The following is a 23,059-nucleotide window of genomic DNA, read 5'->3' on the forward strand; positions in this document are numbered from 1 at the left end:
AGGTCTGTGTCTACACTGCAGTCAGGAGGTGCGACTGCAGCATGTCTACACATACTGTATCTGAGTTCCCATTGATCTAGAGCGAGTGGCTCAACTACACACCCAAGTCCCGAATGGGGCTAGCCATGCCCCTGCCCTTGCTGCCATAGCTTCACTGCTATCATCTCTTGAGCCGCCTTGGAGCTAGCTTGATCCAAACTGGCTCGGGTATGTCTATATGTGCTGCCTCCCCACTGCCGGGTAGGAAAACCTCCTTACCTGGGGAGGTTGTGAAGGCTAGGACTATGACAGCGTTTAAAAGAGAACTGGATAAATTCATGGTGGTTAAGTCCATAAATGGCTATTAGCCAGGCTGGGTAAGGAATGGTGTCCCTAGCCTCTGTTTGTCAGAGGATGGAGATGGATGGCAGGAGAGAGATCACTTGATCATTACCTGTTAGGTTCACTCCCTCTGGGGCACCTGGCATTGGCCACTGTCGGTAGACAGGATACTGGGTTAGATGGACCTTTGGTCTGACCCGGTACGGCCGTTCTTATGTTCTTATGTTCGTCTCTCAACTGCATGCTCTGTTGGAGTCACTCATATTTCTAAGCAAAGTACTCCACATTGCTGATCAGGCAGGACGACACTGGCTTTCCTGTAGCTGGGTGCTGGAGAACGCAATAGAAAAGCATGCTACTCATTTTGTTTGTGTGGGTCACTAGTGAGGGAGAGGCAGTAATTAAGTTTGCACAAGCAATGATGTCCTATTCCTCTCACTAGGTAAGCGAATTGTTTGGTCGTTCTTTTGTTTTGTAACAAGGAGAAATGAGCTGGTCCCACCCATTTCACACATCAGTACATCCCAGAGCCACGTGGGTGGTTACTGTCCTGCAGCATTCTCGGACACAGGAAAGAACCTCTGTGTTTGAGCAATGCATTTTACCATTAGTGTTCAACCAATGAGTCATGTGATGGTGGAGGTTGCACAGCTGGGGCACAGTGTTATTTATAACCACTTTCCATATTGCCAAACAATGATTTCACTAGCAAATGCTGCCTTCTGCAGAAGTGGCTCCAACAGGAGTTTCCAGACAGGGTGTTGGCAGCAGAAAGATCAAAGGGTATTGAGACAGAGGGTAGCATTTCAAAAGACCCTCTGTGACCAGAGCCGGTGCAAGGATGTTCTGCACTCTAGGTGAAACTTCCACCTTGCGCCCTCCCCCGTCCCCGAGCCCCCACCCTGAGGCGCCCCCCACGGCAGCTCCCCCCTTCCACCCTGAGGTGCCCCCCTGTGGCAGCTCCCCACCCCCCACCCTCCGCCCTGAGGCATGCCCCCAATCCCAGTTCACCCCTGCTCCGCCTCCATCCCAAGCACGCCATCGCTGCTTCACTTCTCCTGCCTCCCAGGCTTGTGGCGCCTAAGCTGATTGGTGCCGCAAGCCTGGGAGGCGGGAGAAGTGAAGCAGCTCACCCCTGCCCTACCTCCTCCCCCAACACGCCATCTCTGCTTCACTTCTCCTGTCTCCCAGGCTTGCTGCGCCAGTCAGCTTAGGGGCAGGGAGTTCCCCTTCATGCTGCCCCATCCCCCTTACTTGCTGCAGGCAGCCCTCTCGGTGCTCCCCTGCCCCAGCTCCCTCCGCCTAAATGCAGGCGGTGACAGGCTGCAGTCACTGCCGAAGAAAATGCCGCCTCCCAAATCCTAGTGCCCTAGGCGACCACCTAGGTCGCCTAAATGGTTGCACCGGCCCTGTCTGTGATTTACGAGCATTTGCCCCGTTTTCAGAAATGCCTTTGGCAGTTAGGAGTCATAGTCCCATCAGCTTTCAATAAGACCTTGGCACTTTAGAGATTATGACTGTCAGCCTCGAGAGAGCCACCCTGATTTGTGGGCCTGGGGGGTTGTACCAAGTCCTTCTGGGACATGAAAATAAAGCTGCTACACGGGGGTCCTGAGAGAGGCCAATATTCCTAGCAATATATGGTGACAAAGCAGGATACAAGGTTTGATTTTGAAGTCAGAATCTGCTGCCTTTTCACAGCAAGTTCAAGCCAGATCTTCATTGTGTTTTGGAGAAGGGGAGTAGGAATGGGGAGAGTGGAATTTCCACCTCCACAAGTACACCTGTGCCTGGAGACCATTTTTTCTCAGCTGGTGGAGCAGTCAGCTGTCCATGACTCTAATCCAGGCCAGCTCCAATGAGATGCCATGGGGACCTTTCTAGAAACATGTGGCTCTAGCCTCCCTCTCTCCCCCATTAAAACCTTAGTCATGTCCATCTTTCAAGAACTTAACTTTTAAATTCCCTGGTCACCATTGCAGGCAGTTCTTCCCCATTTCCCAGCACTCAGAGTCCGTGGGAACAAGGAACCACGCACACCTTTTATTTGGGAAAAACACAGTCACTATATATTTACCTGCAGTAAAATGGGCAAAACCCAAGCTGTCCAATTCTGGTCACTGGTGTATAGAAAGGATGTGGAGAGACGAGCGACAAAGATGATCAAAGGGATGGAATGCAGCCATATGAGCAAAGGCTGAAGGAACTGGGTATGTTTAGTCTGGACAAGAGGAGATTAAGGGGTAGATATGAAAGCTGTCTTCAGATACTTGAAAGGCTGCCATAAAGAAGATGGAGAGAAGTTGTTCTCTCTTGCCACAGAGGGCAGGACAAGAGGCAATGGGACCAAATTACAGCACAGCAGATTTAGATTAAAGCTCAGGAAAAACTTCCCAACTGTCAGAACAGTAGGACAATGGAACAGATGCCTATGGAGGTTGTGGAAACTCCTTCACTGGAGGTTTTCAGAAGGAGGCTGGACAGAGCTACCTGTCTCAAATGATTTAGACACAACAAATCCTGCATCTTGGCAGGGGGTTAGACTGACCCAGGCAGTCCCTTCTAACCCTGTGACTCTATGATCACACTCCACAATCCCAGTTATTAGGTGTCCTGCTTGTTGTGGGCCCACATCCATCTAAAACCTCACTCACAGATCACATTAGGCCCAGTGCTCATCAAGTGGGCGCTAGGAGGTGACTCCTCAGCCAGGCTGCTCTGTACCAGCAACACCCACCCCACCAGGTCCCCTGCTGATCTGTGACTGTCTCAGCCAGTTGAGCTCCTGCCCCAGCACTCAAGGCACACATGATGTTCAGCTCTAGCTCTGTCGCCATTGCGCAGGCCCCACGAAGTTCATCTCTGCCACCAGGAAGCCCAGTGCAGTGAAGACAGCCCTATGGAGGGTCCAGGGTCCCCAGACAGGGCCGGCTTTAGGGCAGTTCCTCGGATTCCAGGGAATTGGGCCCCGCACCCTCCACCGAAGTGCCGCCGGAAACAGCGGCAACTGATTGAGCTGCCGCCGAATTGCTGCCGTCTTCGGTGGCATTTCGGCAGCAGCTCTTTCGAATCGGGCCCCGCATTACCTAAAGCCAGATCTATCCCCAGGTACAAAACCCAGAGCCAGACAGGACTCCTGGTCAAACCACTTCCCTTTCCAGCACAGCCCCTCTCTTCCTTTTGGAAGCATGCATTCCCAGCCTATCAAACCACACACAATCTGTCATCTCAGGGTGACCCACTTCCTACTGGGCGTATCTTGCACAATTCAAATGTCTTTTCATAACCAGCCATGTTAACAAACTGCTGTCATTCCTAGAAACAGAACACAAACAGATTCCAGACAATGCAACACAACACACCATAGAATCATAAAATCATAGGATATCAGGGTTGGAATGGAACTCAGGAGGTCATCTAGTCCAACCCCCTGTTCAAACCAGGACCAATCCCCAACTAAATCATCCCAGCCAGGGCTTTGTCAAGCCTGACCATAAAAATCTCTGAGGAAGGAGATTCCACCACCTCCCTAGGTAACCCATTCCAGTGCTTCACCACTCTCCTAGTGAAAAAGTTTTTCCTAATATCCAACCTAAACCTCTCCCACTGCAACTTGAGACCATTGCTCCTTGCTCTGTCTTCTGGTACCACTATGCACAGTCTAGATACATCCTCTTTGGAACCCTCTTGGAGCACTCCACTTGATACCGCTCCCAACTAGACATGGAGCCATTGATCTCTACCCATTGAGCCCGACGATCTAGCCAGCTTTCTATCCACCTTATAGTCCATTCATCCAGCCCATACTACTTTAACTTGCCAGCAAGAATGCCAGGGGAGACCATATCAAAAGCTTTGCTAAAGTCAAAGAATAACACGTCCGCTGCTTTCCCGTCATCCACAGATCTCCTCATAGAAGGCAATTAGGTTAGTCAGGCATGACTTGCCCTTGGTGAATCCATGCTGCCTGTTCCTGATCACTTTCCTCTCCTCAAAGTGCTTCAAAATTGATTCCTTGAGGACCTGCTCCATGACTTTTCCAGGGACTGAGGTGAGGCTGACTGGCTTGATCCTCCTTCACTTTTTTAAAGATGGGCACTACAGTAGCCTTTTTCCAGTTATCCGGGACCTCCCCCGATCGCCATGAGTTTTCGAAGACAATGGCCAATGGCTCTGCAGTCACATCCGCCAACTCCTTTAGCACCCTCAGAGGCAGCGCGTCCAGCCCCATGGACTTGTGATCATCCAGTTTTTCTAAATAGTCCCGAACCACTTCTTTCTCCACAGAGGGCTGTCACCTCCTCCCCATGCTGAGCTGCCCCGTGCAGCAGTCTGGGAACTGACCTTGTTTGTGAAGACAGAGGCAAAAAAAGCATTGAGTACATTAGCTTTTTCCACATCCTCTGTCACTAGGTTCCCTCCCCCATTCAGTAAGGGGCCCACACTTTCCCTGACCTTCTTTCTTGTTGTTATGTAGAAACCCTTCTCGTTACTCTTAACATCTCTTGCTAGCTGCAACTCCAAGTGTGTTTTGGCCTTCCTGATTTCACTCCTGCATGCCTGAGCAATATTTTTATACTCCTCTCTGGTCATTTCACCAGTCTTCCCCTTCTTGTAAGCTTCTTTTTTGTGTTTAAGATCAGCAAAGATTTCACTGTTAAGCCAAGCTGGTCACCTGCCATATTTATTATTCTTTCTACACAGCGGGATGGTTTGTTCCTGCAACCTCGATAAGAATTCTTTAAAATACAGCCAGCTCTCCTGGACTCCTTTCCCCCTCATGTTATTCTCCCAGGGGATCCTGCCCATCAGTTCCCTGAGGGAGTCAAGTCTGCTTTTCTGAAGTCCAGGGTCCGTATTCTGCTGCTCTCTTTTCTTCCTTGTGTCAGGATCCTGAATTCGACCATCTCATTGTCACTGCCTCCCAGGTTCCCATCCACTTTTTCTTCCCCTACTAATTCTTCCTGGTTTGGGAGCAGCAGGTTGAGAAGAGCTCTGCTTCTAGCTGGTTCCTAGAGCAATTGGACCAGGAAATTGTCACCTACACTTTCCAAAAACTTCCTGGATTGTCTGTGCACTGCTGTATTGCTCTCCCAGCAGATATCAGGGTGATTGACGTCACAGGCGCCAACTTTTTTCTGCGCCGGTGGGTGCTCACGCCCCTGCTCCAACTCCGCCCTGCCCCAAAGTACCCTCCCTAACTCTGCCCCTCCCTGCCCCTATTGGACCCCTCTCCAAATTCCCACCCCAACCCCGCCTCCTCCCCCAAGCACACCATTTTCCCTCTCCTCCTCCCTCCCTCCCAGACTTGTCGCACAAAACAGCTGTTTCGCGGCACAAGCGCTGGGAGGGGGGAGAAGCAGGACACAGTGGCATGCTCAGGAGAGGAGGCAGAGTGGAGGCGAAGGTTAGCTGGGGGGGCGGGGAACTGCTGGTGGGTGCAGAGCACCCACCAATTTTTCCCTGCGGGTGCTCCATCCTGGACCACCCATGGAATCGGCACCTATGATTAAAGTCCTCCATGAGAACCAGGGCATGTGATCTAGTAACTTCTGTTAGTTTTTGGAAGAAAGCCTCGCCCACCTCACCCCCCTGGTCTGGTGGTCTATAGCAGATTCCCAACACGACATCACCCTTGTTGCTCACACTTCTAAACTTAATCCAGAGACTCTCAGGTTTTTCTGCAGTTTCATACTGGAGCTCTGAGCAGTCATACTGCTCTCTTACATACAATGCAACTCCCCCACCTTTTCTGCCCTCCCTGAACAGTTTATATCCATCCATGACAGTTCTCCAGTCATGTGAGTTATCCCACCAAGTGTCTGTTATTCCAATCACATCAGAGTTCCTTGACTGTGCCAGGACTTCCAGTTCTCCCTGCTTGTTTCCCAGGCTTCTTGCATTTGTGTATAAGCACTTAAGATAACTTGCTGATTGCCCTGCTTTCTCAGGGTATGTCTATACTACAAAATTAGGTTGAATTGATAGAAGTTGATCTTTAGAAATTGATTTTATACAGTCGATCGTGTATGTCCCCACTAAGTGCAGTAGGTCAGCAGAGTGTGTCCTCAATACCGTGGCTAGCATCGAGTCACAGAGTGGTGCACTGTGGGTAGCTATCCCACAGTTTCCGCAGTCTCCGCTGCCCATTGCAATTCTGGGTTAAGCTCCCAATGCCTAATGGGGCAAAAACACTGTTGCAGGTGATTTGGGGTACATGTCATTAGTCGTCCCTCCCTCCATGAAAGCAACGGCAGACAATCGTTTTGCGCCTTTTTTCCGTGCAGATGCTATACCACAGCAAGCATGGCACCCACTCAGCTCAGCTCACCATCACTGCTGCTGTTGTGTACTGGATGCTGCTGGCAGCAGACGATGCAGTAGGTCTGCAAACCATCATCATCCACCGCTTCCGCTGCAACTCTGCTCTCCAGCTGTTGTGAGTGCATTAATTTTCAAGCCGCACTGCTGCAGGTCCCTGGTGTAGCCTCTGTCCTTCATGCCCTTGGAGATTTTTTCAAACATTTGGGCATTTCGTCTTTTGGAACAGAGTTCTGATAGCATGGATTCCTCTCCCCATACAGCGATCAGATCCAGTACCTCCCATTCGGTCTACGCCGGAGCTTTTTTGCGATTCTGGGACTGCATGGTCACCTGTGCTGATGACTCATCACGCTGGCCAAACAGGAAATGAAATTCAAAAGTTCCTGGGGCTTTCGTTGTGTACCTGGCCAGTGCATCTGAGTTGAGAGCGCTGTTCAGAGCGGTCACAATGGAGCACTCTGGGATAGCTCCCGGAGGCCAATACTGTTGAATTGCATCCACACTACCCCAAATTCGACCCGGTGATGTCGATTTCAGTGCTAATCCCCTTGTCGGGGAGAAGTACAGAAATCGATTTTTAGAGCCCTTTTAGTCAACAAAAATGGCTGCATCGTGTGGACGGGTGCAGGGTTAAATCGATCTAACGCTGCTAAATTCGACCTAAACTCATAGTGTAGACTAGGGCTCAGTATGAAGCAGGAGTCCTCCCCTCTTGCGCTCTCCTGCTCATGCTTGCTCCTGGTACCTCACTTCCCCACTGTAACACATGCAACACGTGTAAGGGAAGCCTGCCACAGCTCGTTCCTTCCCTGTTCTCCTACAGGAGGAGAGCTCTAGCTCTGGGGTTCACACTGGTAACTGCACATTTTTCTGACTTGACTGTTCCCTTCCTTCTTTCTTTCTGTCTAACCTGGCTGTTACACTGAGCCCCCGAACCATCACTCCAGCATTAGGCTACAATGCAGCTTCTATAGAGGGTCCAGCTAGAGCCACAGAGCTGGACTGAACCAGGGTAGAAATCAGGGTAGCTGGACATTATGTTTGATTGGACATTTGGGGGCAATGCACTAGATGACAGCTGGAGCTGGGTAAGGCCCAAGGGAAGATGTGGCTTTTGAGGGTGGATGTGAAGGCAGGTGCAGTTGTATAGGCCAGGGGCTCAGGAGGGATGTCCCAGCACAGGGGCAGTTAAAGAACTCTGACTCCTTTACTGCAGTTCTCTGTGGTGACTTGGAGAGCAACACTAATACATCACACAACTCTGCCTGCACTGCGCCGGGTGACAGCACATTGCCAGGACACATTTCCACTGCCCTGTGCCTCAGGTGGCCTTTGCATCCTCTGCCTGTGTAGCAGCTTGTAGATTGATGCACAAATTAGGTTTCTGCCCCTCTGCTGAGTGGTAGCAGAGGTCAGCGTTTTGCAGGTCACCTGCCCAGTGACCACGGGACATCCCAATACCAACTGCTTTTCTGAAATGAAAAGTCAAAACATTTAATCTCAAAACTGCTGAAGCAAATTGTTTCAACATTTCCAAGGGAAAAAAATCCAACCAAAACAATTTGCTGAATTCACAAATTGTTTCGGCTGACCAGAATCTTCATTATTATTTTTTTTTGGCAAACAAAGGTTTCGCATGAAGCTTTTCCTCCAGTGCTGTGTACTAGAAATGCACTAGGGCCTACAAACAAAACAGTAACCTGGGAGAACACAGGAATATTTTGGAGCTATTAAGATTAGAGTTTATGCAGCTATGTCCTCTTGGTGTCTAAGAGCTAGCAAACAAACCTTTGTTTTGCAGTTCTCTAACAGGGTATGAACACGTATCACAACCATGTGAAATAGTGTGACCTGCTCAGCCTTAGAATGAGAAGTATGTCAAAATACTACAGAAATCCCCTAGCAATGAAACTGAAGATGGGCATGGGAAACTCAGGCTTAGCACATACAAGAAATATTTCCACAATCAGTAGTTCAAAAGTTGTGTCGGAGTTGTTTAGGTGCCAAGCAAATGTATTGCCTTGGAAGCTCACTGGGTAACATTTCCCCAAGGTGATCTCAGGTGTGGAAAATCTTCAGTTGCTTTCCTGGAGGACTGCATTCCTTCTATCTAGGTTGGGCTCTTTGGGAATGGATGTTCATCCTCCTGAGAGCCCAGCAGGAGCTGTCCAGTAGAACCGTAAAGCACTTGTGGGGATCACGGAGAACAAACCATGGGACTCCGGGCCGTGGGAAGATGCACTGCTTTGACTGACAGTAGAATCTGCCCTGGCCTTCTCATTCGTTGAAGTGACATAGGAGAACATGACACTTAACAGATCAAAAACTAAATACTGGAGTGTCCCTCTGCTAAGGGACTTGCAAGCTAAAGATCTGCATTTGCGAAGACTTACGCATGTGAATAATTGAGTCCAATGGAGCTTTACTCGTGTGAGGAAAGTTCCTCATATTCTTAAATCTTTGCGGGACAGGTCTATATGTTGGCCATACACCATTACCAATGCTAATAAACAAGGGTTGGGGGAAAAGGCTGGAAAAGACCAGGGGGTGTTGGGCCCGGCATGCACAGTGACCAAAATCAGGACTGGGACATGCCAAGGTGGACCTGCAGGAGAAATAATGGAATAGGGGCACGAGGGGACTGTTCAATATAGACACGGTGGGAGCCAGCTGGGCCCATTGCATCCCAGCCCTGCTTCAAGCATGGCTCGTTAGTGAATCCCTTTATGCCTACACTTTCTATTCAAGAAAACAGGCTAAGCCTCCATCCCCATGTGTAGATCGCTGTGCTCCTTCCTGCTCTTATGTGCCCCTTTCCAACCTCTCTGTGCTGCCTCCATCTTCACCATCTCTACAGAACCCCGCCCCAAAATCTCACACTGCCTCCCCCTGAAAATCCAGCCAGCATGCACCCACTCTTCCATGCAGACACCTCCCACTGGCCCCAGCTTCAGTAGGGTGACCAGCTGGCCTGTGTTTATAAGGGCAGTCCTGACGTTTGGGGCTTTGCCTTTTATAGGCGCCTGTTACCCACACCCCTGTCCTGATTTTTCACACTTGCTATCTGGTCACCCTCAGCTCCAGCCACACACACATACGCCAGCTCCCCCAGGAAAACTCATATATAGGCTTCACACAAACCGCCTCACATCCGCAGCTGTCACCCTGTCCTGTCCCTCTCACCCCTCCAAACAGTGACAGAGCCCCCTTCCCTGTTTGCTTTCCTCTGTCTCCTCCTTGTGCACACCCAGAGGTTGGAAAGGCTCCCACTGACCCCGAGGGAGCAAAACTTGTCCTGCCATTATCATGTCCCACATAGAGCTGGGTGGGAATTTTTCACATAACTTTTTTTGTTGGAAAAATACCAGTTTGTCAAAACCCAAAGGTCTCCTGGGAAAAGGGCAGGTTTGACACATTTCCCCTTTCAAAAAAGTTGAGAGAAAAACCACAATTGTCAAAAATGTCCCATTTTGACATTTTCAAAATGAAAAATCCCATTTTCAGTTTAAAATGACTCTGGTTCAACTTTTAAGTTAATTTATAGTTTTAAAAAAATGGTTTTCAAAGAAAGGTCAAAATCAAAATGAAACATTTCAATTGACCCAATCTGAAACAAAATGCAGATTTTTCAGTTCATGAAAATTTTTGACATTTTGACTTTTCTGACAATTTTGAGACAGAAATGTCTTTTGAACTCTAGACAGTTCTCCTGGGAAGGGAAATCATTCCCCACGCTGCTCTAATCACGGCCAATAGGTCACACTCCAATGCAGTGGTTCTATAAGGAGTCCAGCCTTGCAGGGAAGCCATTCTATTGCTGATACACCCAAGGAAAAAAACAGGCCGTAAAAAAAACCTTTCAGACATTCTTTCAACATCAGGGAGAAATAATCAAAAAGCACAATGCATTTTTTTCCCCTTAGCAGTTACCCTTAATTCACTAATTTGTTACCAAGGCTTGCAGGGCACTACAGGATCCAGAGGACTGGCTCTCCCAGTGCTATAACTAGCAGCCTTCCTTCCCAGAGTCCTGCACATTCCTGTAACATCCCCAACCAGCGACGCCAACACCTAAAGTTGTGGACAGGAATCAGCCCTGCAGGAGTCTGCTGGAACTGTAAACATGGCAAAATAGCTTTGCCCAGCAGATCACAGAATCAGCACGGAAAGAGGTGGTTTTCTGCTCTACAGGCTCTTACATCTCAAGCAGATACACATTGATGTGAACTAGCTAACACTCTCCCCCCATTTCCTCTCTTCCAGATCCCCCTAAACAATTTCATTTAGGCCTTTCTGCTAATCTTTGGGCTGAGCAGTTGTAATCACACCGGCCCAACACTCTGTCCCCTCCATCACGTGGGGAAGGGTCTGTGCCAGCTCCCAGGGGAAGGAGCGATGCTTTTGCTCACGGGGAAGCAGCTCCTTGTGTTACCAGTGAAGGGGCTCTGCTCAAACCCAAGTGGGAACAAGGAACATAATGATATGGAGCCTCTGACTGGTTTACATGTAGCAAACTGAGCATTGCCCCGGGTGCACATTGTCTCGCAATAACTAGCCCGCTGGGCCTGTGCATCGGGGGCCTGGTTACTCCATTCAGGTATCTTTGGCGGCTGTTTCTGCCCTGCCTACGATGAAGGGGGGGTCCCAATGAGCCAGCACACTAAATCTCACTCATTCAGATTAGCCTGGTTTGGGACAGCCTCCAGCATGAGATTCCCCTGGCATTTGCCAGTGTGGCAGTCACAGCGCACGCAGGCCCCGCAGGGCCCAGAGACCAGGTGCTGCACGTGCTGCGCGGCAGCAGTGCCCTGCTAACATGGCCGTTCTGGCTGCTGAGTAGAGCTGGCTGTGGGGGGTACAGGCTGGAGCTGTGTGTCAAGGGCTGAGCTGAGCACCAGCAGCACAGGCCAGGAGGGGACGCAGCTCCACTCCCTGCTCTGGGCTCAGGAAGAACCTTCTTCTCCCCAGGTGCCTCCTCAGCCCCTCGCCCAGCACCCCGTGCGCAGAGGAAATGGCCACCGAGCAGCCAGTGGGCCCCACGCAGGAGCAGCTGGAGATCCTGGAGTATAACTTCAGCAAGGTCAACAAGCACCCAGACCCCACCACCCTCTGCCTCATCGCGGCCGAGGCGGGGCTGACCGAAGAGCAGACCCTGGTGAGTGCCCCAGCGCCCACAGCCCTGCTCTGGGGCCGAGAAAGCCATCCCGCCCACAGCCCTACCCACCCCACAACCCACCCCATAACTCCACTCCTCGCCCCATAAACCTACAGCCCTACCCACCCCAACTCCATTCCTTGCCCCGTAACCCTACAGCCCCGACCCACCTCACAAACTGCCCCATAACTCTACTCTTCACCCCGTAACCCTACAGCCCCGACCCACCCCACAACCCGCCCCATAACTCCACTCCTCACCTCGTAACCCTAGAGCCCCGACCCACCTCACAACCCGCCCCATAATTCCACTTCTTGCCCTGTAACCCTACAGCTCCAACCCACCCCCAACCGGCCCCATAACTCCATTCCTTGCCCCGTAAACCTACAGCCCTGACCCACCCCACAACCCGCCCCAGAACTCCACTATTCACCCCATAACCTACAACCCCGACCCACTCCGCAAACCACACCATAACTCTCTCCTCATTCTGTAACCTTACAGCCCCAACCCACTCCTGACCCCACACTCCATGCCATATCTCCCTCCTCGCCCCATAACCTACAGCCTTGAGCCACTCCACAACTTACCCCATAACTCTACTCCTTGCCCCATACCCTACAGACCTGACCCACCCCAAAACCCACCCCATAACTCCCTCCTCGGCCCATAACCCTACATGCCCGACCCACTTCACAACCCACCCCGTAACATCCACTCCTTACCCCATAACCCAAGAGCCCTGATCCACTCCACAACCCACCCCATAACTCCACTCCTTGCCCTGTAACTCTACATCCCCAACCCACTCTGCACCCCACCCCATACCTCCTCCTTGCTCCATAATGCTACATCCCCGACCCACTCCACAACCCACCCCTTAACTCCATTCCTTGCCCCATAACCACACCCCACCCCATAACACCCTCTTCACCCCATAACTCTACAGCCCTGACCCACTCTACAACCCACCCCATAACTCCCTCCTCGCCCTGTAACCCTACAGCCCCGATCCACTCCACAACCCACCCCATAACTCTACTCCTCACTCCATAACCTGCAGCTCTGACCCACTCCACAATTTACCCCATAACTCCACTCCTTGCCCCATAACCCTACAGCCCCAAACCATTCTACAACCCACCCCATAACACCAGTCCTTGCCTAAAAACCCTACAGCCCTGACCCATTCCACACCCCACCCCATAACTCCACTCCTCGCCCAATAACCTGCAGTTCCCACCCACTCCAAAACCCACCCCATAACTCCCTCCTCGCCTCATAAACCTACAGCCCCAATCCACTCCACAACCCACCCCATAATTCCACTCCTCGCCCCATAACCTACAGCCTCGACCTACTCCATGACCCACCTCATAACTCTACTCTTCACCCCATAACCCTACAACCTTGACCCATTCCACACCCCGCCTCATAAATCCCTCCTCACCTTGTAACCCTACAGCCCCAATCCACTCTACACCCCACCCATAATCCCTCTTTTCCCCATAACCTACAGCCCCGACCCACTTCTCAACCCACATCATAACTCCACTCCTCGCCCCGTAACCCTACAGCCCCAATCCACTCCACACCCCACCCATAACTCCCTCCTCGCCCCATAACCCTACAGCCCCGACCCACTCTGAAACCCACCCCATAATTTTCTCCTTGCCCCATAACCCTACAGCTCCGACCCACTCTGCACCACACCCCATAACTCCCTCCTTGCCTCATGACTCTACAGCCCCGACCCACCCCATAAGTCCCTCCTTGCCCCATAACCCTACAGCCCCAACCCACTCCACACCCCACCCCATAACTCCACTCCTCGCCCCGTAACCCTACAACCCTGACCCACTCCACACTCCATGCCATAATTCCCTCCTCGCCCCATGACGCTACAGCCTCGACCCACCCCATAACTCCACTCCTTGCCCCATAACCCTGCAGCCCTGACCCACTCCACACTCCACCGCATAACTCCATCCTCACCCCATAACCTTACAGTCCCGACCCACTCCACACCCCACTGCATAACTCCATCCTCGCCCCATAACCTTACAGTCCCGACCCACTCCACACCCCACCCCATAACTCCATTCTCACCCCATAACCCTACAGCCCCGACCCACCCCAAAACTCCACTCTTCGCCCCATAACTACAGCTCCAACCCACTCCACCCCATAACACCCTCCTTGCCTCATGACCCTACAGCCCTGACCCAGTCCCAAATCCACCCCATAACTCCACTCCTCACCCCATAACCTACAGCCCCAACCCACTCCACACCCCACCCCACAACTCCACTCCTTGCCCCATAACCCCACAGCCCTGACCCACTCCACACTCCACGCCATAATTCCCTCCTCGCCCCATGACTCTACAGCTCTGACCGCCCCATAACTCCACTCCTTGCCCCATAACCTACAGCCCTGACCCACTCCACCCCAGAAGTCCCTCCTTGCCCCATAACCCTACAACCCCGACCCACTCCACAACACACCCTATAACTCCATCCTCGCCCCATAACCCTACAGCCCCGACACACCCCATAACTCCACTCTTCGCCCGTAACCTACAGCTCCGACCCACTCCACCCCATAACGCCCTCCTTGCCCCATAACCCTACAGCCCCAACCCACTCCACAACCCACCCCATAACTCCTCATCTCACAACACACCTTCCTACAGCTGCATCACACTGCCATAATCCTGCTGTCCAGAGCACAGCCCCACAATCTCACCGCTCTGCCCCATAACTATGCTGTCCATCTTCCACCCGACTCCCACCCCACCACTCCTCACCCCACGCCACAGCTCCATTCACCCTATGCTCAACACACACCCATGAGCCTGCTCCCATCCCACCCCATATCCCTGGAAGTGCTCCCCTACTCCCTCCCAGAGCCTCAATTAGCTCCCCAGAACTTCGCCAGCACCTGCCCTTGCTACCCCAGGGCTCCGTCCCTTCCCACCAGCCTGCCTGGCCTGCCCCTTTTCATCTCTCTCTCTCTCTCTCTTCCTTTCAAGCATGTTTCTTTCCCGCTGGCTGGCTCTAGCTGTCACTTCCCCTCCCGGCTGGGCTCCCCGTGGCTCCTCTATTGCTGGGCTCCCAGCAGCAGCCCTGGCTGTCTCTGCTCTTACAATGCCAACCAGGCAACTTACAGCACCTTGACAACGGCCCCTTTCCCACGGGCTGTTCTCTCCTTTTGCCACTCCACCCCCAGCCGGCTGCTTTGTGGCCCCTTTAACTCTCTGTGTCCTCATTCCCGTCCCTTTCGATCAGATCAGTAGCATCAGCAGAATTCTCTGTGGACTAAAAGGGGACAAAGAAATCCTGGAAGCTCCTTCAGTACGAGGCAGGAGCTGCCAGACTGGCTGCAAGATGCAAGGTCAGGCCTGGGAGGTGGGCCAGACTGTCCGTGGGGTGCTGTGCATGCACACAGAGTCTTTGGAGGATTGTCCACACACACAGCTCACTCACGGCTGAGAAACTCCAGGCCATGGATTTTTCTTGGGGAACTGCTTGGACAGACTCACACAGACACACTCTTACTCGTGGCATGACTGCTTATGAGCCACGTGTGTTTGGGTGCAAGGCCCGGCTCATGGAACGGTTTGGAGCTCACCACTGGAAAGTTAGTGCATAGCTGAAAGGTCGTGCTGGCGCCCAGGTGTCATGCATAACGTCAGAACTTACAGACTGCACAGCAGCAGGCCGCAGATCCCAGAACTGATTGAACCTGGTGATATGCTGAACAAAAAGCTCTCAGCCATGCTCGTCGCTGCTCCCCTCGCTTCTCGCTGACTCAGCTATTCGAGGCTTCTGTGTGACACAGGCAGAGACAATCCTGGCATCTTATTATATGGATTAAGGCCAAAGTGAGCAGGTGCTGGTGGGAGAGAACACACAAAAAGCCTCCAGCCCACCCCTCCTGCTTGTGCTCCCAAGCACCCCTACAGAGGGCAGAGAGGAGATGGAGTCAGGGACCACCCCCTGGCCAGCACAGGCTAGCTGGGTGCACCGGGAAGGGCATGCGGCATTCTCCTTAGGGACGGTGCAGCGCACACAGTCCCCCAGCACGCAGGCAGGGAGGACGTATTATGATTCCTAAGCGTAGCCTCCCCATGGCACATGCTGGTGCCATGCAGCTCAGTGCTGCCCCCAAGTGCAGGGCTGGACCTTAAAGGCCCCTTGATGTGTTGCTCTTTAGCCAGCCACACGCAGCAGCTGGAAAGCTTGCTTCCTGCCTGCTGTTAGTACCAGGATGAAAGGGCACCAGGGACATTAAAAAAGGAACTGGATTAAAAGGAGCCATGGGAATACATTTCGATGCAGCATTTCATTAGCCTGTGGGAGTAGCTTGGGCTAGAAAGCTGCAAGGCAAAGAGGGCCAACAAGAAGAACAGCAGCTGCAGTGCCCAGCAGGGCTGCCATTACAGGGTTAGCCAGGGTCAGGAACCATTCCCTCTCTTGGGAATTGCATTGCTCAGCTGGCTATTTGCACTTTACACCTTCCCTGGAAGCATTTGGTTGGCAATGGGCATGGCTGGAGCTTCCCTGCTGAGGTCAGAGAGACGTTTCCTCCCGCAGAACGTCCCACCATTAGCAGCATGACATGGCCCACCACAGACTCCAGCCTTGACCCGAGATCAGAGGCCTGTGGTTGGTTGCAGTATGTTCTTCCCTTCTTTGGGACCAAAGCTAGTTCCCAGGCCTGAGCAGGGCAGACAGGCTAACTCTGCACCAGCCAGCACAGCTCCTGTGCACTGCAGAGCCAGCACTGGTCAGGGCAGTCAGCAGAGTCAGGAGCTTCCCTCAGGCACGCTGCAGCCTGAGTTCATTCCAATACTCAGAGACACAAGGGCATGCATACAGCTCAGGCCGATACCTGGGTGTAACCTACTAACACGCTCAGCATGGGCTGAGGATCTTATCCTCCACCCCTGGGCGTTACAAATGTGTTTGTTTTCATTCTTCTCTGGAGAAGACCTGTGAATATATAGGGGCAGGGGGAGAACAGGGCCTTACCTTCCCAAGACAGCTGCCATACTCTTCTCCAAGCTGCGTGAGGAGACACCAGCTCTCCCACATTCAGATCAGATCAGTGAAAAAGTCCCCATCTAAAGAGCTTGCTACTTCCTTTCCATTCCTCATCACCTTGGGGCCCTGCCCTCACTTTCTTAGATCAGGCCAGGGCCAAGCGGTACTCTTGGCCTGTTTCGTGCACTTGAATGCCCATACAGCCAGGACACCCCACTATACTCTCTTCCCTCCGTGGCTGGCCAGAAACTGGTGCTCCGTGCTGTTGGGCACAGACCTGCCCACGGTGTTCCATGCCTTCGTGGCCAGCTCAAGGCTGAATTGATGCAGTTCATTCTATCTAGGGCTGACGCCACCAGCCCTGAGAACGTTCCAGTCCATACTCATACACACAACGCAGCAGCCCGGGTTACTGAGAACACATAGTCCTGGTGTTCTGCTTTGCACCACAGCTACAGCCTACTGGAGCGCAGACACTGCTGGCCAGTAGGAGGCAAGCGCATGAGGCCAGGAAACAGATCATCCCCAGCAGGTAGGCCTACGTGAGACTCATGCCCACCAGAGAGTAGAGTGACTGCAGACCTAGCCACTTACACAATGAAAGACAATCGTCAGCTATTAGCTTCCCCCAGGAAGTGTTTCACTCAAACTCACACCCAGAGACACCCAGTCATACTACATTAGTTCTCCTACAGGCTGAAAAGGGAGGCTATGATTGTTACGTCTCTTCTTAAGGTCTTGGGAGGCCAGTACAGTGAAGGGGGCCAGATGAGCCCAGATAGCACAGAGACCAAGCACAATGAGCAGACCCAGGAGAGTGGAACAGCAGACAGGGCTGGCTCTAGGCACCAGCACTCCAAGCATGTGCTTGGGGCGGCACTTTCCAAGGGGCTTGGGGTGCAAAAAGCCGGGAGCCGGCCCTGAGCAGAGGTGAGCTGCAGTGGTGGGGGGCGCGGGGAGGGCTGCAGGAAGTAACCCTCCCCCCCAGCTCACCTCTGCTCCACTGCTGCCTGCTCAGCTGTTTTGTGGCAAGCCTGGGAGGGAGGGGGGGAGAAGCGGAGTGGTGGCGGTGAGCTCAGGGGAGCAGACAGAGCAAAGGTGAGCTAGGGCGGTGTGGGGCGCAGGGAGGGCCGCAGGAAGTAACCCTGTGGGGGAGGGCAGAGGAACCGTTCCCCCCCAGCTCACCTCTGCCTCCTCCCCCGAGTGCGCCGCTGCTCCACGTCTCCGTACTCCCTCTCAGGCTTGCCTGGGAGGGAGGGGTAGGACGGGAAATGTGGCATGCCCAGGGAGGAGGGGTGGCCGGGGATTTGGGAAAGGGGTTGGAATGGGGTGGGGAAGGGGTGGAGTTGAGGCGGGGCCAGGGGACAGTGGAAAAATTTTTTGCTTGAGGTGGCAAAAAACTTGGAGCTGGCCCTGATAGCGAAGCACTCACCGGGCCATTTCCATATGATAGTTTTCTTTTTGAAAATTGCCAAAGTTGCATCTAAAGAGAAAGCCACGTGCTGCAGGCTGTCTCTGAGCTCAGGGGAAGTGGAATGGAAAGGGTCCCGTCCGGCTCTCACACTGTATAACTCAGAAGTACCATTGCAGTCAATGGTGTCACAATGGTGTAAACATAGTGAGAACAGTCTCTGGCCTGGCCTGCATAAGTGGAGCTGGTGTAATATTCATTCCTTTGTTCACAGCACCCTTCTCCCTCTTCAGTTTACCCAGAGTGCAACTGACATGAGTGAGTGAAAGTAACACTTCAATGGGGCGCAGTGCAGGTCTCTGTGTCTACCACCACACTGCGCTGCTGGTTCCAGGTCTGCTGCGGGGTGGGAATCAGTCACACACGAGCTTCTTTGTGCTGATCTCCTGATTAAAACAAGCTACAAGAGAGAATCCGTGCTCCTCACTGGAGTCTCCCCTTAAGAGACTTATTTCCCTGGTTAAAGGGTGACATCAGATGATGGGCAGAGGCCCTGCTGTGTGTTAGTTTGTTAGAGATGTGCTGTGGCTCTAAAGTTTCACTTCTTCTTTCTTTACAAAGTAACGATCAAACATCACACAGGGCAAAGGGCACACAGAACCTCTCTCATGAAAATTACTGCACATTAAAATTTGACCTTCCTAGACAAGCTTGTCTGCTCCTGAACCTGAAATACTCCTATAGAGCTGAGGATGTTTGAAAAAAGGGTTGTTTATGTAATAAATCGAGACTGAGGTTTTAGTTATATAGCACATGTACTGCATCTCATACTATTAATATCAGTGTTTTCCGTCTGCAGTGCCCTGCAGTCACTAATCAGACACCAGAGAGACTACTAGTGAAGTGCAAAGTGGTAACTGGTCAACTCTTTAGGACAGGACATGTTAAACAGTCCATCTAATTGAACTGACAGGGAGAAGTTTAAGTAGCTAGTTACCAGGCTGAAGTTGGGCCAATATCCCTGTTAATGATGATAAGTGTTAGGAAAAGTGTTGTGGCACTCGTGTTTCTAGTGACCACAATAGCTCCAGAAATAACTGCTAACTGCAGAATAGTAGATCACAGGCACAGGAGTGCTGTGCTTATTCACAGACAAAGAGCAACATTGGACTGTCCGTATGGATGACTTATTTCAGCTGCTGGCGTTTTATTGAAGGCGCATGGAATTGATGACAGGACACATTTTATTATGTAAGTGTTAAAAGGTGGCAAAGGCGAACACTAAGGAAATACAGCAGAGCTGAGGCATTATAACATTGTATAGTAGGCATCTACTGGGGATGACTCTTTTTAGATTAAAGGAAACAAGAGGCAAAGAAAAAACAATATGCAGTCTCCTGTGGAGAGCACAGTGTGTGTGACTCACTCTATACTAGCTGCCATCTTGGGCTAACTCACAGGGCACGCCCCTCCAGACAGGCTAGGGAGTTCACTTTACTCTTAAAGGTGCAGAACCTAGAAAATAGCCTACCTGCACCACAAGGATCTAAATTTTTAACCAAACTGTACCTATATCCACAGAGAGCCATTCTGCTTCTTCCTCTTGCACTTTGAAATAGTTTCCTCTTTGATTACCACCCTTGTCATCTAAAGCATATGTTGGTCCCACCATTGGATTGGAGAACAAGGGTAGTTTCACTACTCCAGGTTTCCCAGCATTGCTGCTCATGCAGTGCCAATCATATTCTGGCCATTTAGGCAATACTTACTTCTATGAATTAGAAAATCAAAAATGCCAGTGTTAAAAATGTGACTTAGATGATCTGTCCTACAAAATCTGCAGCAAAAAGACAGAATTTAGTCCTATAGTGAAGATAATTTCCACACTTATATTAAAGTGCACTGTGATCACAGCCTTCAATATGCACATACACTTGTACTCGCTACCACCAACCAAGCCCTATTTGTGTGCTTGGAGATGCGCAAACATCAACTCCCATCGTGCACAAATCTGCCTGCAGGTACTTTGCCCATGCAGGATTAGGGCTATAGTCCCTGCCCTAGGGAGCTTTCATACCTATTTTATATGTAAAAGATTCAGTCCAGTGACTCACATTTCTTTCCCCACTCTCTGATGTCTACATGAACTGGGAGCACATGATATCAAAGCAGACCCTTGCTACAAGACAGCCACATCTCTCATTCTCTCTGATGCTCTCTCCCACCCCGGATTCATCTGGTTGTGATATAAGACTATTGGAAAGCTAGATCCTACTGACAGAGTCTTTAGAAAGCAAGAACGTAAGAGTATGGGTAACACTGTCAAAAGCACCTAACTGACCTAGGGACTTTACTCCTGTTGATTTTTGGTGGGACTTTAGGTTCCTAAATCAAATCTGCACTTCCGAAAATTTTACCTTATGTGTGATTGCAATGGAACTTATAGCAATGCAAAGAAGTTAAGTGCATCATTCTAATTTCCTTCAAAATATTCATCCTTGTACAATTCTCTGTTCTCTAGAAATGGTTCAAGCAGCGCCTTGCAGAGTGGAGAAAATCCGAAGGACTCCCGTCAGAGTGTGGATCCGTTAGAGACTAAGGAAGATGACTCGCTTTTTCCCTACGCACTGAAAACAACTGAATTTGCTTTTCCTTCTCGCAATAGATTCTATGATCCAAAGTAACATCTTGCTATTTAACATGGTGTTTTATTTAAAGTGTACATAACCAGAAAAAAATACTGATATAAAATTGTATACAGCTCTTGTAACGTATTACAAGTGGCTAAGAGGAGAGCAGCTGTACCCTGTGTGGATTAGAGTTCCATATGGCATATAAATGTAATGTCAGCTGCACAGAGCAGAACCAGTTAAGGACCTCTGAGCAAAGCTACTACGAAAGGGCAGAATGATAGTATGAAAAATGTCCTTTTCTTCTGATCCCCGTATGCACACTCAGTGCCAGCATTAACATCCTCTCGGTTCCCGGAACAGAAAACCAGATGTGTCATTAACTGAGCTTCCTCAGCTCAACACACAGAGCATTGAAAGTCACGACAGAGGAGAACTGAGGACATTCGTAATTACTAGATCATGCCAAGAACCCTTGATTTTATCTGAAGTGTGTCTAATAAATGTCACTAAAGGAAAAGGAATATTTCTCTGACGTACTAATAAAATTATAACTTTTTGTTAAAACTGAAAATATTTGTGTTCTGGTCACACTAAAGTCAGTTCAAGGCCAGACGAGCCCCCACCCTCAGCTCACCTAGTCTGACCTGTATATCACAGGCCAATGACCACCCTCCTGCCACCCGCATGCCAAGCCAAACAACCCGAAGTAGATGTTCACATTCTTCAGCCTGTTTTCGTCAGCCTGGGGTGCTCTTAGCACATGCTCACCACTTGACTCACAGCCCATCCAAAGCATTCTCTATGACAACACAGGGCTTTTCTTCCCTTCCACAATAACTGTCTTTAAAAGGTTGCTGGCCATTTTGCAGGTCTTCCGCATGTGGCAGACTCTGGGGCAGTCTCATGACCTGAGGGGTTTTGTCCCATCTGTTGTATTTTTAAAAAGCTTTTGGATGTGTATTATTTGTCCTCCAAATTCCAAGCTCAGGCAATGACGTGGCAATGCAGGTTACTGAGATGACTCTGATTTATCAGAGGTTCTCAAACTTTTTCTTTCTCACCCCCTCACTCCCCACAACATGTTATAAAAACTCCACAGTCCAGCTCAGATGTTCAGGCTCAGGGCTCCAGTCCCGCTGGGCACCAGCCAGGCTAACACCAGCTCTGTTTGGCAGACCCCCTGAAACTGGTTTGTGGTCCCCAAGGGGTCCTGGACCCTGGGTTGAGAACCACTGCTTTAGACCAAACCAAGAGGTGGGAATCATTAGTGTACCCAAAAGCTCAGTTCCCACTGTACTGGTGAGAGTCACTAGTCAAGCTAAAGCAGTGTTCTCAGCCTGGGGGTTGTGACCCCCCAGGGAGGTCACAGGCCAGTTTTGGGGCAGTCGCAAGTGCAGGACTGGCTTCCTGGTGTGCTTTAACATTGGGCTGTTTGAAAGCCTAATGCCTGGGCACTCCTCCTGCCCCTGGAACTCCCAGCCCTGAGTTAGGGGGCCAGGCTCCCCATAGAATGCATGGGCAGAGCTAGGGGCTAAGAAAGTGAATCTCGAAGCAGGAGCCACCTAAGCTAACCAGGACTGAACTGCAGAGGAAGGAGGTGGGGTGCAGGCACCTAACTTCCATCGCTTTTGACAGACGGATCTGTCTCTGCTCAGGCATCTCAGCCACGAACCTGTTCCTGGCATTGGCCCCACGCTCAGCCCTTTCTCATGAAAAGAACAGAAAGGGGCCCCTCCCATTACAGCCAGCAGCCATGAGACACCCAGATTCAAACCGTGCTCTGACTGATTGGAGCAGGGACTCGCAGCCAGGGCTCCCAGCTCTCAGGAGAGGCCCTGTGGGATATTCAGGGGAGGGGATAGTTCAGTCTCTCCTGTTAAAATCATTCCACCAGGTATAAATAGTCACCTGGCTCAGAGAAAGCAAGTGAGGGATTGACTCTAACCCAGCGACTGGGCCCTCAACTTGAAGATGCCAGAGCCTGGTTGAAGTCCCTTCTCCTAAGCAGACAGAGCAGGGATTTGAATTTGGATCTTTCCTCTCCCCAGGAAACACCCTGCCCACCTGACTCCTGGGACACATCCCCACTCATCCTGTCTGGGTGAGATCGGAGCACACCTACCAGAGTCGGTCCCTCACAGGAGAAAGGCAGGGAATTGCCTGGCTG

At 51.2% G+C, this 23,059-nt stretch overlaps 1 protein-coding gene across 2 annotated transcripts; it reads left to right on the top strand.

Annotated features, from left to right (window-relative positions):
- Positions 1-6,607: 6,607 nt before the first annotated feature.
- Positions 6,608-21,441, top strand: HOPX (HOP homeobox). Of its 2 annotated transcripts, XM_050948360.1 has the most exons (4): positions 6,608-6,760; positions 11,614-11,800; positions 17,584-17,778; positions 20,781-20,853. In XM_050948360.1, exons 1-3 carry the CDS (start codon positions 6,609-6,611, stop codon positions 17,770-17,772), a joined length of 528 nt encoding a protein of 175 aa, XP_050804317.1. In that variant the 5' UTR covers position 6,608; the 3' UTR covers positions 17,773-17,778; positions 20,781-20,853. The 2 variants fall into 2 exon arrangements, with proteins under 2 accessions (XP_050804317.1, XP_050804318.1); XM_050948361.1 differs by lacking the exon at positions 17,584-17,778 and having other exon boundaries at positions 20,781-21,441.
- Positions 21,442-23,059: the final 1,618 nt, after the last annotated feature.

This window comes from Gopherus flavomarginatus, chromosome 3 (genome assembly GCF_025201925.1).
Source record: "Gopherus flavomarginatus isolate rGopFla2 chromosome 3, rGopFla2.mat.asm, whole genome shotgun sequence".
In the NCBI taxonomy this organism is placed as follows: Eukaryota; Metazoa; Chordata; order Testudines; family Testudinidae; genus Gopherus; species Gopherus flavomarginatus.

Excerpts from the sequence above, each read along its gene's own strand:
- HOPX (XM_050948360.1), top strand. The coding sequence starts at position 6,609 with ATGCTATACCACAGCAAGCATGGCACCCACTCAGCTCAGCTCACCATC. Across the intron at positions 6,761-11,613 it reads AACTCTGCTCTCCAGCTGTT|GTGCCTCCTCAGCCCCTCGC; the intron begins GTGAGTGCATTA and ends TCTTCTCCCCAG. Across the intron at positions 11,801-17,583 it reads TGACCGAAGAGCAGACCCTG|GTCTTGGGAGGCCAGTACAG; the intron begins GTGAGTGCCCCA and ends TCTCTTCTTAAG.